This window comes from Meriones unguiculatus, chromosome 15 (genome assembly GCF_030254825.1).
Source record: "Meriones unguiculatus strain TT.TT164.6M chromosome 15, Bangor_MerUng_6.1, whole genome shotgun sequence".
In the NCBI taxonomy this organism is placed as follows: Eukaryota; Metazoa; Chordata; class Mammalia; order Rodentia; family Muridae; genus Meriones; species Meriones unguiculatus.
The window spans coordinates 72,800,266-72,814,572 of NC_083362.1; the positions used below are offsets into that span (position 1 = coordinate 72,800,266).

The following is a 14,307-nucleotide window of genomic DNA, read 5'->3' on the forward strand; positions in this document are numbered from 1 at the left end:
GTCCCCCATTTCCCCAAAGAGCCCTTTATTGAGTCCCTCCATAAGCAGAGGTCCAAATCCTTTCCCATCCTGAGACCTGATGTTGGCTCCCTTGGGAAGTGTCTGCACCCCTCCTTAGGGGGAGGCCTCTCCTAATGGCCTGTCAGACTGTGCCTCCCTCCCAGCCAGAACCAAATGCCTGCAACAAAGAATAGGCTTCTCCGCCTTATTTTATACAGGATGCTTTTTTCTTTTTTAATGCAGCCAAAAATGATATTTGCTTTTCTCAAAACCATGACCATAAAGGATGCAGTGACCAATTCATTCTACAAAACACCCAGGCTCCTTCAGGGGCCAGGAGACACAAGTGACATCTAACCCTTCAAGGAGCTAGAGGTGGCCTGAACCCTCAGTTAAGCTTTAGAGGGCCTGCTGAGGGCAGGGCTTGGCCGTGCAAGATAGGCTGGCAGAGGCAGAGGGATGGGCTGGTAGAGACTGCTCACCAAGCGCCCTCGGGCAGGGGCAGGCCATTGGTGTGCCTGGTAGGCTTGCAACGGCTTCCAAAGTAGGGAAAGACACGTGCAGTTCAGGGGATCCTGACGGTAGTTGCCTTCTGCCTGCCTCCTGCCAGGGACCCGTGGGTGGGCCTCTTCCAGTCCCGGCAAGGTCTCTGGAGCATGCCTGCCCTCTTCTAGCACTGACAGGCTGGAGGGGAGGTGATGTAATACTGCTTAAATACTTAGCCTTCCGCTGGCATTGGAAGCAAGCCAGTGGCCAGGACAGTCCCTCTGCGTGGGCAGGGACAGTGCATGCCCAGGCCACTCCTGCTGCCTGGGAAGGCACTGATTGCCCTTCCTAACACCCTCTCTATCTGTTGGGGTGGGGTCTCTGCTGGGCCTACTCCCGCCCCCTGCCTACACCCCTCCTTCAGGCTGGTGCCTGAGCTGGGTAGGGGGAGTTCATTGACGATTCCGGCTGCCCAACTTCCTTCGGTCCTTATTCTGGCTGCGCTGAGGGTCCTCCATCTTATGTACTCGGAAACACTCCTTGAGGTTCTGGGAGCGGATCTTGGGGTTCAGGATCTCCTCTGTCATGGAACTGGGGAACCAGCCTCTCTCCTGGTCATGCAGACGCTCACCAAAGATCCACCCTGCAAAGGAGGCAGTAGCATCAGGAGCTCTACAGGGGCAGGGTGAGGCAAGGCTGGGGCTCCCTCTTAGCTACGGCTCCCCTCTGTATGGGAAGCAAGGATGGAGCCACAATCAGGAGTTCCGCATTTCCCAAAGGGCAGTGGCTTGGCACTTCACCTAAGCTTCGATTGCCCCTAGAGTGTGCTAGGAAACTCACGGAAGTGTGAAGAACCAGGCTACAGACTCCCTTGAGTGAGAGCCCATTCCCGAACACTTCTGGTCTGCCCTGTACCAGGACAGGAGACTTGAAAGGCCACCCCGAAAAGAGGCATCCAAGGGGCCAGTGTAGAAGACAGCGGGCCACTGACTCCCAAACCTGGACAGCGAGCTCACCCTCTCACTTGGCATAATCTCTCAGAATCTCACCTGGAGGGCCAAGTGGTTGCTGAGGTAATGGTGGCCACTACAAACTGGGGACACCCTGAGATCCCAAGTGGCCTCTTTCCTCTGCTCTCTCTCTTCTCCTGGAGGAGGTCTCTTTTTCCCCCCCTTTTGTCCCCCCAAGACAGGGTTTCTCTGTGTACCCCTGGCTATCCTAGAACTCACTCTAGGATAGCCTTGAACTCCAGGCTGGCCTTGAACTCACAGAGATCCACCTGCCTCTTCCTCCCAAGTGCTGGGATTTAAAAGCGTTCACAACCACTGCCTGGCTTCTCCTAGAGGTCTGTTAGGCTTGTTGCTAAACAGCCCGTCCCTGCCCAGCCTTCTGTAGGCCACTTTAGGAGGGGTGTGAGGCAATGTATTATGTTAGAGAAAGGGCAAGGGGTCCCTGGAACCCTCAGAGGAATGTCGCGGAGATCACTTGGTTTTCCAACCATGACACTGGACAAAGGAGAGGACAGGAGGGGGCCTTTGTTCTCCTCAGGTGATTTGATTTGATTGTATCTCTTATAATGACATCAGGTTCTCACACTGTGCCCAGGCTACCCATAAATTTTCAGTGATCCTCCTGCCCCTGTCTCCCCCGTGCTCTAATCACAGGTGTGTGTCATCATACCCGGATACCCCTGGGGTTTTGATCAGGAACAGTCAACATCCAAAAGTGAAACTTGCTGAACAAGAAAGGGGGCTGGTGTTAAGATGGGCAGCAGCTACAGACAAACTCCCTTTGAAGCTAATTCTGCCTGCCACCCACAAGGTGGGCCGCAGGGGGGTGCTTCTTGGCCTGGTCACGGGTGTCCCCAGAAGCTTGTGATCAAACAGGTTGAGATCAGGGTGAAGTTCCCTCCTAGGGGAGGGCTGAGGCCATAGCCAAGTCTGGGAAGGAGACAGAGAACCACTTGCTAGACTTGCTGTAAGGGGGAGGAGCCTCACAGCTCACAGCAATGGAAGGAAGGCCCAGAAGTCCAAGGAACGACCAGAGGATGCTGGGCCTAGTGCTTAGACAGGCTGTCCTAGGTTATGCGGGCACCAGCAAAGGATGCTGCTCTGCCTGCCCACCTGCTAACTGTGCCAGCTAGTCCTACACTTAGGCTACAGCCCTTCCTCCCATTGGAGGGCCATGGCCGGCTGAGATGCAGAGTTTCCTGGGTGCCTCACCATCCTCGGTCTTCTCCAGGATGTTCAGGATATCTGCCAGTTCCAGCGTCAGCTCATCGGGCTGCTGGGCCACGTATGGGTGCACACACTGGACCTGTGGACAGTCTGCAGGAGAGGAGGAGAGCGGTTACTGCATGTCCTCATCACGGGTTCCACTCAGCTCCACCTCCATGCAAGCAGGACCAACAGGCAGTGGTGCTCTGCCGGGGACAATGCTGCCAGCAGCAGGTGGCTGAGTCCTATTGAAAACAGGACTTGGGGCCACCCAGCAGTAAGGAAGGCTCCCTCTGAGAGGAAGGTCACATCCCAGGGAGGCCTCAATAGGCTACCAGGAATTCTGAGGAAACGGAGGAAGGGATTCGATAGCCATGATGGGGCTCTCAGCCTAGACGGCAGGAGGAACCTCTTATTCTTTGGTGTGATCCTGTGAGCAGCTTGGGGTGAGGACAAGCCAGCGGGCTGGGACAGTAACTTCTTCACAAGCCAGACTCATGCTCCTTTGGGTCGTCTGTGGGTTTTAGGCAACTAGAAAGCCCAATAGAACACTCGAGTTTGGGTCCAGGATTCTGCCGCCTGGCTCTTAGGACTCCTAGGACTTCTGTTCTTCCTTAACCAGCCAATTCGAATGAAGCTTAGGCAGCCAGCGCGCACAAGCACTGCCTCCTGGTTGGTGCCGCGATGGACTTCTGAGGGTCAGAAGTGCCTTCACACAAACAGCCAAGGGGCCCTGAAGCTGAGGCCAGCGAGTTTTAGCTGAAGTCAACCAAGAGCCCCCTTTCCAAGTCAGGGACTTACCCAGCAGCCGGGATGTGAAGGACACGAACTTGGTCCTCCTGTTGGGGGCCAGTGAGGTCATCCAACGCTTCATCTCACTCCTGCATAAGAAGGGGACAGACAGAGTCAACTGCAGAGCCAACAAACTCCACCCTACGGCATGGTAGGCCTCCAGGCCGCAGCCTGGCTCCAGCTTATACCAGGACAGCTTGGTCAGCCACAGGGAACCCCTGCACAGTTCTCCCGCGCCAGGGGTTTGAAGCCTGACAGTGTGAGGTCCTGAAAGCTGCTAGCTCTCAAAAGTGTTACAGTGAAGCCACAGTCTCTCAGCTGCAGCAAAGCTGGGGAAGTTAACATTGCTTCCTGCTAGTCCTGTGAACTAGATAGAGCCTGGGGCTTCGGCAGGGCAGGGGACAGCTCCTGACGGGATTGTAGTGATGAGCAGTTGAACACGAAGGAGAGAGAGGAGGCTGGCTGGGCAGCTCAGGAGAAAGCCAGGGCTCCATGGTCCACAAAGCAGATCCTACTGTCTTATGTATTTCCCCAAGTGCTTGAGGCTGTGGGGTAGCCGCCCTGGCTTCTCAGACATGGGAGAGTGAAGGACTGGAGTCCACACAAAGTGAAAACAAACAGACAGACAGACAGGAGGAGGGCAATAGTGGCTCACTGGCATATCATCTAGAAGGATCCCATTTTACAAGATGGACTTGCTCTCTTTGCACACACACGAACCCAGGAATTTGCAGCTAGCCCATGCCACCCACACCCCAACAAGAAGAGCCTACAAAAGTCCTCTCTCTGCCAGAGTCCCCATGGGAAGGATTCATGCCGAGGAGAGAGGCCAGCCTCCTACAGATGTGTGCTGAGCCCTGTTTTACCTTCAACCTATGAATGGCATGCAATGTGGCTCATAGCACAGGACACTCACTGAGAGGATGCCTTCAGCATGTAGGTGGCCTCCCGGTCATCTGAATTTTCCAGCAGCCTCAGGATGAACACATTAGCCAGTGTCTGGCCCTGGTCCTCCAGCTCTTCCACTCGCAGCAGGCCCCTCGGGGCTGAGTCAAATACTTGGTACTTGTCTCTGGGGAACAAAGGAGGCAGGGTAGACCTGCTGGTCTCAGGAGAACCTTTTGGCTGGCTGGAAGAACCAGCATATGGCCCCAGCCACTCTTTACCTCCCCCAGGAAATCCCAGCATGCCTATCCTCTGCTCCTTAGGAGGGCTCCCATTCCCAGGGTGTGGCAGGGCAGCGGTCACTTTATTGAGGTCAGTGTCAGATTCAGGTTTTCACTGGGGCTCACTCAGGGAGGCACCATTGTGGCCCAAAGCTGGGCAAGAGCAGAGCTGACCTTTGGAAACCTGACCCTAAAGACAGCTACCCTGCTGCCAGCTCCCTCACTATCCTGCACCATGGCCAAATCAAGCACAGGAACTCTCCATCAGTGCCAGGCTCACCCAGGGATCTGCCGGCAGATCACCAGCAGGTCATTGAAGAGGAAGAGGTAAATTTCTCTGAAGAGCTTCTTGGTCCTCAGGGTGCGGGAGGTCTTGGGGCCGGACATCTGCTGCAGCTCGCCCTGCTTCAGCAGCCACCGGGAGTGTGAGATGATGGGCACTGACTGGGAAGGGAGGGGTGTCAGGTGGCAGCACCCTTGGTCCCTCTTGAGGGTCCTACCAACACCGCCCCTGGGTGAAGCTGTAGGCACGGTGTGGGGTGTGGGGTGTAAGGGCTATGGAGGGGGCACTGTGCTCCCTGCCACTGGCCAGGCGGCAAAACAGCCGTGGGTGTGAGTTTGCATGTGGATACGTGTGTCCCTAGTGAGTGTATTGTACATGTTTTGTGCATGTGTTGTGCTGTCTATGTTACCTACACTTGAGCTTCGGTGCTCATGCCTGTGCTTTGGCATGTCCATGTGTGCTGGTGTCTTCGGATGCGTGTGTATGTGTGTGTGTGTGTGTGTGTGAATACCCCACCAGGCTCAGCTTGCTCTATGTAGCCTAAGAGGTCAAGTTCACAGAAGAAGGGAAATAATAGTGCCCGTGGGATAAAGAGGTTGGGGCTAGGGATGGAAGGCGTTGGCAGGGATGAGAGCTAGGCACTCTGCAGTCAGTCACACCAGCAAGTGTAACCCCAGGAGGTTTCAGAAGACCTCTCACACCTGCCAGCTGGGCTCAGCTCCCAAGCCCTGACCTCTGACCTCTGGGACCCTTTAATCTTTGCTCATGCTAGATAAGACCTCTCCTTCTGCGCTATGAGAGAAGCTCTCCAGGGCCCTCAGTAGGCAGCATGTGCCGATATCCACATCACCAGAAATCCAGAGGAAGGAAATAACTTGCAAATCCCTCAGCACTGAGAATCCTTTGAACAGTCCCTAGCCCCCTGCACCGGCTGCTGAGGATCACTAGGCTGTGACCGTGCCGGATTCACACAGGCAGGCAGCTGTGGGTCCGCCCAGCCCACAGAAGGTAAACCTGGGTGGAGAATTAGTGCTTCTACCACTAGGAAGGGTGGGTGGGGTTGCAGGCTGGACCAGCTGTGCCTCTGGGCAGGGTGTGCCCCTCACGGCTGGGCACAGGCTGACCCCGCCCTTGCAGACTCACCTTGATCTTGAACTCCATCTTCTTCTGAATGCTGATCATCTGTTCTGTGCGGCTCATCTTGCGGACACCCTCGTTGCATGCCTTTACCACCTGGGACAGAGGGGATCTTTCAGGCCAGCCTGTCAGGACGTCCCTGGCCATAGTGTGACCAGTGTGTCTAGCAGCTGACAATGACTGGCCAGCCTCAGGTCAGCTAGAGTCCCTTCTCCCCACAGTCAGGGATATCCTTTGAGGTCCAGAGCAGAGGTTTTCAACCTGTGGGCTCTGTTTTGGGGGGTTGAACACCCCTTTCACAGGGGTCACATATGAGATATCCTGCATATCGGATATTTATGTCATAATTCATAGCAGCAGCAATATTACAGTTATGAAGTAGCAATAAAAATGATTTTATGGTTAGGGTCACCCCAACATGAGGAGCTGTATTAAAGGGTCACAGCATATGAAAGGTTGAGAACCACTCGACTAGAGGATGATTTGTCTCCTTGTCCTTGACTAGGAAGCCAACCTCCCAGACCAAAAGGAAGGGGCCTTTCTTCTCAGCTTCATTAGAACAGAAAGGGCTCCTCTAGGTTGACTTCTCACCCACTGGGGGTGCACAGGCTCCCCACCTCTTTGGAAGATAGCCAGGAACCAATAACTCTACCTTTCCCCCAGACTTCTGGGCCTCCATCTCTGGAATCAGAGCCTTAATTGGCTCACAGGGTCTAGGGCAGAGCCTGGCCTGAGGCGGTGCTTTGTCAGTGTTTGTTAATAAGCACAGGAGCCCAAAGAATTAGACTATAAGATGTTCCTTGCAGTGTTGCTTAGAATGAGAAAATCTGTCACCGACTTAAATTGTCCATTGAGTAGCACTGATGGAAGCACAATATATCCACGTACCCTAGGGCTCTGAAATCAGTAATACATACTCAGCAGGCGCATATGCAGGCCTCTGACCAGGAGTGCTGTCAGCAGAGAGTGTGGGTAGCCAGAAGTATTTGCTGTCTTTATTTTGCTTATGCTCATTTTCTGCATTTTCTTGTATTTGAGCATCAATTACTTTTATGAATGAGGAAAAATAAGCTTTTTTTAAAAAAGAAGTTATCAAGAGAAACGGAGCATCTCTTTCATCAAAAGGAGAAGAGAGACAAAAGCAGAGAAGAACTTAAAATAGGAAACACACCTGCCCCCTGGCTGACCTCTGAGACAGCCCTCTGGGGCTGGCAGGCCTCTGACAGGTCAGAGGTCACCATACTTGTCCAGGCCTCTGCTGCCTAGAAGGGTCTAGTAAGAAGTTATACGGACCATTGACAGGGGCCAAGTGTCCAAGACAGCATTTGAAGAACACACAAGGCTAGAGAAAGCGGCCGGTGCCCACGCACAGCCCTGCCACAGGAGTCACCTTGGAGGACACTCCCAGGCAGGGCTCTGGGTCAAGGCCTACACCAATATAAGGTGCATCCCGGAGGGTGGGGTTGGAGCAACAGGCTGCAACAGGCATGGGGATTGCCACAGAGTTCTGTGTTGGTAAAGAGTGCCAGGGAAGTGCCTTCAGAGCTAACCCGGGCACATGACATGAACAGAGAGTGGGGAAGGGGTGCGGTGGTGCAGAGAAGGCTCTGAGGAAGTCGCACTGGGTGTGACCCCCACCACCACCCGTGACTTTTCTGGATTGCAAAAGTAAAATCTCAGAATAAATGGGATGTTAAGAGGACACAGTGTCAGAGGAGGTCAGTAGGGATCGTGGTCTAGAGGGGAGATGGCTCCCTGGAACACACAGGTGGAAGCAACTCACCATTTCTAGCTCCTTGTGGGCATCCAAGGCGGTGCCTTCACGCTCAGACCTCTCCTCCACTCTCTTGAGTATGTTCTGAGGGCAGGATGGAGCTGGGTTACCCCTGTCTCTTCCCGCTTCCCTTCCCCCTCCCTCCCTGGCCATGGTACCATCCCTGGAGTACAGCTTTAACGGAGCCAACACACATAACTCTACACTAGGAGGACAGAGGGTAGCAGGGCCCTCAGCCAGGCCAGGGTGAATGCCTTGGCCCAGGATGATAATGGGAAGGCCGAGCCTCAGTAGCATGGGTCCCCGAGGGCCTGCAGATCCTCTACGTCAATGCAGAGCCACTGGCCCATGCAGAGCAAAGCACAGAGGCAGTGCAAAGCAGCTAGGGTCAGTCAGGCAGGGCTAAGGCCTAGTCTGCCCCCAGGTGAGGCATAATGTTTACATAGGGCACCGGCACCCTTCCTCCTTTCCTTCTTTCCTTCCAGAGTGGTCACTGGAGAGCAAGTCATCATGGTTCTGGGGCTTTGCTGACTCTGGTCTTCTCACTGTAAAATGTCTTTTCTCCAACCCCTCAGTTTCCTTCATTTCCCTGTTAGGCTCACATTGCTCCTCTCACCTGCAGGCCAAGAATAACCCTTTTCCTCCGCTTACTCCTGCCCTCCTGCCCTGGTATCTGCCAATCTTTCCTTCTGGAATATAGCCGAGCCCACATTGCTCAGAGTACAATAGGACTCTAATTGGCCCTTGTTTAACACATGGATTCCCTAAAATACTACCAAGGAGGTAGAAGGGGTGAAGGCCTGGGCAGAGGAGGCCTACAGAGCCCAGAGCACAGTCAAAGGCCACACCTGGACCAGCAGCTTGAGTCTCGTGATCCGTTGGAAGGGCAAGATGAGGAAGGAGGAGAAGGGCAGGCCCTTGCACTTGGGGTCCAGCTCCAGCTGTGCGATCAGCTCCCGGAAAGCCGTCTTCTCCTGTCTGAAGATCCAGACACAGGGGACTGTCTCTGAGCTCAGGCCCTGGAGGTGTGAACAGAAGATGCTCCCCACCCTCTCCAGCTCCTTCTCCCCCCCTCCTCTTTTTTTTTTTTTTTAAATGGAAAATAAACTGTTCATGTAAACGTCAAATAACAATAGTGCTTCCATATGCCAGGCCATGAAGACTTGGCAGAGCATGATTTGTGTAGGAGGGGTAAGAATCCCATTGTAGCCAAGGTTATGAATCAGACATACAATTAGATGACTTCACCCCACAGGAAGCCGTGGCAAGGTAAACCCACGGAGTGATGCAGTGATGGAACCTGCAGCAGGCTCGAGGCACCTGCCAGGGGAGCCTGGGCTATTTTTGACAGGTGGGCTTGGCCACGAGGCTCAGTGCCAGGAAAACAACTGCCAGAGACTTATTGCAGGGCAGCAGCAGACATCAGGGAGCCACACTGCACCTGCTGCTAGTGGGGCCTGGGCACCCTGCACCCACAGGGCAGAGTGACATGGTGGCCAGCTACCCTGGGGATTCTTGGGAACTGCCAGACACGAACGTCTGTGCTGCAGACTGCTTGTTTTTTTCGATCTAAGAAACTGCACCCTGATTCCCCCCATCTTCCAAACAGTTACTGCAAAGCACCCCAATGCTTGGATAGCCAAAGTCAAAATGTCCACTTCAGCCATGGGGCGTGATAGAGAAGCCACCAAGATCCAGATGCTATCTGGACAATGAATGTGCGGCACACAGAAACCTTAGCACGCCACCTACAACAGGGCCTAGAGGCAATGGCAGACTTGCTCCATCACAGATGACTGACTTAGGTGACTCTCACTCTCACTCAGCCTGTTTCTCGGGGAACATGCTAGATTTGGATGCCATTAGCCACCTGGCCAGGTTGTGTGGCTTAGTGAGGTCCTGGGGAACGCCCAGGCAAGGATGGCTGAGCCCAGACGGGCTGTACTCACAGGAGCTGCTTGTACGTCCTCTCCTGGTAGGTCTGGTTGCTGACGTAGGTGATGTAGACTGAGAAGTGGTCGGCTGCGTAGCGGTACACGATGTCACACACGTCCGAGATGACGATGTTCTCCTCCATGCGGTGTTCCAGCTCCAGCAAAAACCTGCGAGGCAGGGGGTCGGCTGAAGGCACCTGGAAATCAGCACGCCTGGCTGGGCACCAGCACTCACTGACAAGGTGGGTGGGCACTGGACAGGGCAGGGAAGGCTATGTTCTTAGGTGGGCCACCCCAGCGGGACTGTGCGGAGAGAGAAGGCTCGAGGCCCATCTGTATCTCTTACGCGTGTCCTGATGTGTTTGCAGATGTAGCAGCACGGTAGTCAAGCTGTGAGTCACAGTGGTCCCCGGGGTAGTGGGAGAGGCAGGGACTGGAATGAACCTAGACTGACCCCGTGATCATTTCTAATTAAGCCAGTGGCCGATGCTTGGGGCTTGTAATGTGGGGGCATCTCTACCTCTGTATTCTGGAATTTTTCAATTTGTAATTCAAGTTGGTATGTAGACAGCGAGCTCAGAGATGACACAGGTTGCCCTGGCATCACTGAGCCGTCACCTCCAGAAATTATAGGATTAGGACAGCCACTGGGAGGGGCAGAGACTACAAAGAAAAGGCAGGTGTCAGTGCAAACGGGGCAACTGGAGGGCTCATGGACAGACAGCAAGAGCATCCGGGCTTCCACATGTGACAGTGAGTGACCCTCCACTGCAGGAGAGGGCTGCCTGAGCCATGCCCTGCCTCATCTGAATGCGGAAAGTTGGCCTAGATGCCCACCTGGGCTGCTGGGAAGTGCTGTGTGAATCCTTCATCCTGGTTTCTCTCCTTCACACTCCACAGGAGCTCAGTTCCTCCCCCCCCACAAGGGAACACAGATCTCACATTCTTTCCCTGGTTGCTGGACACCTCATGGGAGAGGGGAGGGAACCAACAGGCACTGGCCTGCAGTGGGTCTTAGGCTCTGGTATCTGGGGTGAGTGGATGTTCCCAGATGACCTTGGACAATTGTCACGGGACCCATACAGACTCGTCTGTAGGTTTCACGCATAAGATTCAACTCAACATCATTCTGCCCAAGGAGGGGAGTCACGGCACCGTAAAGATATACAGGGCTCAGAGGCTGATGGGAAGATACCCAGGGGGTACCACTGGCTAACCTGCTGGAGAAGATGGTGGGCCTTTGGGGTTTATATCTATGTATGAGCACACTTTGTGTGCGTGTGCACACATGTGTGGAGGTCAGAGGTCAATCTCAGGTGTCATCTCCTTAGTGTGGAGCTAACCAGGCTAGAATGGCCAGCCAGCCAGCCCCAGGGATTTTCGCGTTCTCCACATCCCCAGCACGGAGTTACAAGTTTATCCCTCTGGACCTGGCTTTCCCTGTGGGTTCTGGGGGATCAAATGCAAATCCCCATTCTTGCAAGACAACCAGCCACTCCACACATGGCACCATCTCCCCAGTGCCTAGATTCATGACTTCATCCATTCTGTCTCTTTACATAAAAATCCACAGCACTCAGTGGTCTAGAAGCCCAAGAGGTGAGCATGGGCGCCTGGGGAAGATGGAGGAAAGTGGCCCTCCAGTCAGTGCTCACCGCTCACTGACAGCCAGGACGTCCAGGACATTGGAAAAGAGGATATGGGCCTCAGACGGGTGCAGGATCTTCTTCAGCCGCTCGTTCTCCATGAAGTGTGACACCAGCAGGTTCAGGCTCTTGTAGTAGGAGGCCTCGGAGGTGACCAGCTCAAACATGGCCTGTGCGGGCACAGAGGAGACCTTGTCATTATTGCTAAGACGAGCTAAGAAAGCCCTTACAGGCAGAGGTCCTGAGGCCTGCAGTGGCAGCTGTGTGGCAGAAATCAACTTGTCCAGAAGCCAATGAAGGCAGAGAAAGGCCTTCATTCTTGGCAGGCGCACTGTCATAGCCACCACCTGAATACCTGGTGACAAGCTAAGGACCAACATATGGGAGGTCGGTCTTACAGCAGAACCAGATGGCAGCAAAGATGACCCTGGCCTGTGTTTACTGGTGTAGAGACGGGCAGAGCAATCAGCAGGAGGAAGGACCCGCCTGCTCTTCCATTTTACAGGACACAGACCAAGATGCCAATCAGGAAGGGTGGAATTTTGGGTGACCTTTACTCCTTTTACTTTTCTTCTTTTTTTTTTTAGCTTTTGAATTATCTGAAAAATCCTAAATAAGCCTCTATTATTTCTTTTAGCATTTGGTTTTATAATGTAATCAAGAGAACAATTTTCATTTTGAAGAAAAAAAAGAAACACAAAATCTTACGTCAGCCTTCAGAGGCACCTTTCTTCTGTATCAACATCAACTTACCAGAGTGATGAATGCAAAAAACCCTGGCAGCAGGCCTGGCTAGCTTGCCCTTAGTGCTTATATGTAAACTACCCCGAAACCAGTGGGAGCCGTGACCACTGTCTTCCAATCACTCTCCACTGTCTCTTGACCCAGGTCTGCTTCAGATGCCTGAAGGGAAAGTGTGGCAGGTGGAACTATTGGTCCCTCCAAAGTTATGCTCACATCCTCATCTCCAGGACCAACAACCGTGCCCTTGAGGGAAAATGGGTCTTGGAAGCTGAGCTTGAGTTGAAGGTCTTGATGTGAGTCCGTTCAGGGTGGGTCCTACCCCCAGTGCTAGGCATTTGGTTTTGCTTCTGTTGCTGTGATAAAACATCCTGACCAAAGCAGCCTTAAGAAGGGTTTATTCAGCCAGGCGTGGTGCCGCACGCCTGGGATCCTAGCCCTCACAGAGACAGACAGAGGCAAGCTGATGTCTGTGAGTTTGAGGCCAGCCTGGTCTACAAAGGAAGTCCCAGACAGCCAAGGCGACACAGAGAAACCCTGTCTTGAAAAAAATCCCAACACCCTCACACTTCCAGGTTGCAGCCCGACATTTCAAGGAAGTCTAGGCAGGAAGTAGCTAGTCATACCCACAGTCAGAAGCGGAGAGAGAATGAATCATAATCCCTTACTCAGTTCACTTTCTCCTCTTTTATACAGTCAGGACCCAAGCTCCGGCAATGGTACCATCAACTTTTAGTCTGGATCTTCCTATGTCAATAGACAATAAAACAATTCCCACAGACATACCGACAGGCCAGCCTGATCTGGACCATCCAGATGATTCTAGATTGTATCAGTTGACAATTAAAACTGTCACTGTAGACACCTCCATAATAGAGAGGGGAGACATTGACACATAGAGGATGGAGGTGGGGACTAGGGTGGCACCTGGAGTAGCCAGAGGCTGGAAGTCAAAGGAGGGATCCTTTCTGAAAGCCCAGGAGAGAGGGTCACCCTGCCGACAGCTCCAATATTAGATTCTGGCCAGCACCTTGGGTGTGTAAACTTCTATCATTCAGTGCCAGCCAGAATGTGATAGTCGTCATCAGAAATAAGCACAACAGACCGAGGAGGACAGACAGCAGCAATGAGCAGGGCTCTGGCAGCGGAGGGGTATGTGGCTATGACTGCTGTTTGTTCCCAGAACACATGTGCCTGGTGGTGGAGGCAGAAGTGGGCAGCGGGTTTCCTGCACTGTCTTATTTAATCCTCAGGGTCCCAAAGAAGGGCTATGTAGAAGAGCCTGTCTCGCCATCAGAACACAGGTGCAAAGTGGTGAACAGCACCCTCAAAGCTGTGCAACTCAGTAACGAGGTGAGAACCCAACCAAAGGGTTTTCCATGTCCCAGCTGTTGGGACTCCCGTCAGGTTTGGTTATAGCAAAGCATGGTTGACTGGCTGTTTCCAGTCACTTCCTCCCTGTGAAGCACCGCCAGCCAGTGAGCCTGGGGAAGCCCTTTGAGACAAGGAGCGTATTTGTAAGTTGGAGATGCCTTGCAGGAATAGCGAGAAAGTCCACGGAGACATCACAGCCACCCAGACCCCAGGTCCCCAGTCTGCACTTAAGACAGTGCCAGTAAGGGCTGAGATGCCATGAGCTGTGGTCCTGGGACTCAATGCTTGCTGCTAATTCATCTTTGGTTTATGTATGCCTGTATCCAGCACAGACAGGAAGGCCACATTGGCATGACGTTTTCTGGAAACGTCTCTGTTACAAATGCTGTTAGTAACTCACCTTCCAGCTGTTAAGTTTAATTTCTCAAAAGAACGCCAAGATAACTGAGCAGCTAGGCTCCAAGCACATGTAACTAACCCAACTGACTGCAGACAGCTCTCATAGACTGAGGGACCCGCCGTCCCTACACAGTGACACGAGAGGCATGCCTGTCAGATGGAGACACTCGTGGCTCTACCTGAAAGTGCCTCTCCTCACCCTGCTGACAACAGCCTTTGTCCCAACGGCTGCAGGGATCAGGGTTTGGGGACAGCTGGGACTGCCTATGCTGTGGCTGACAGCCAGCGAGCTTTGTCCTGAATTGCAACTGATGCCGGCTGAGCCCATTCGCTCCCCACGCCCCTCCCCTGATCCATCT

The 14,307-nt window shown here is 53.4% G+C and overlaps 1 protein-coding gene across 4 annotated transcripts in view; it reads right to left on the reverse strand.

Moving 5' to 3' along the window:
- Window positions 1–205: 205 nt before the first annotated feature.
- Window positions 206–14,307, reverse strand: part of Ngef (neuronal guanine nucleotide exchange factor) — an 86,135-nt gene continuing 72,033 nt past the window's right edge. For all 4 annotated transcript variants that reach the window (XM_060368793.1, XM_021644631.2, XM_021644632.2 and 1 more), the window contains 10 exons: window positions 11,444–11,604; window positions 9,804–9,956; window positions 8,703–8,832; window positions 7,864–7,938; window positions 6,087–6,176; window positions 4,941–5,104; window positions 4,411–4,566; window positions 3,504–3,583; window positions 2,709–2,813; window positions 206–1,129 (listed from right to left, as the gene is read on the reverse strand). In XM_060368793.1, the coding sequence (XP_060224776.1) occupies window positions 939–1,129; window positions 2,709–2,813; window positions 3,504–3,583; window positions 4,411–4,566; window positions 4,941–5,104; window positions 6,087–6,176; window positions 7,864–7,938; window positions 8,703–8,832; window positions 9,804–9,956; window positions 11,444–11,604 (1,305 nt within the window). In that variant the 3' untranslated portion in view covers window positions 206–938. The remainder of the gene's footprint in view (window positions 1,130–2,708; window positions 2,814–3,503; window positions 3,584–4,410; window positions 4,567–4,940; window positions 5,105–6,086; window positions 6,177–7,863; window positions 7,939–8,702; window positions 8,833–9,803; window positions 9,957–11,443; window positions 11,605–14,307) is intronic.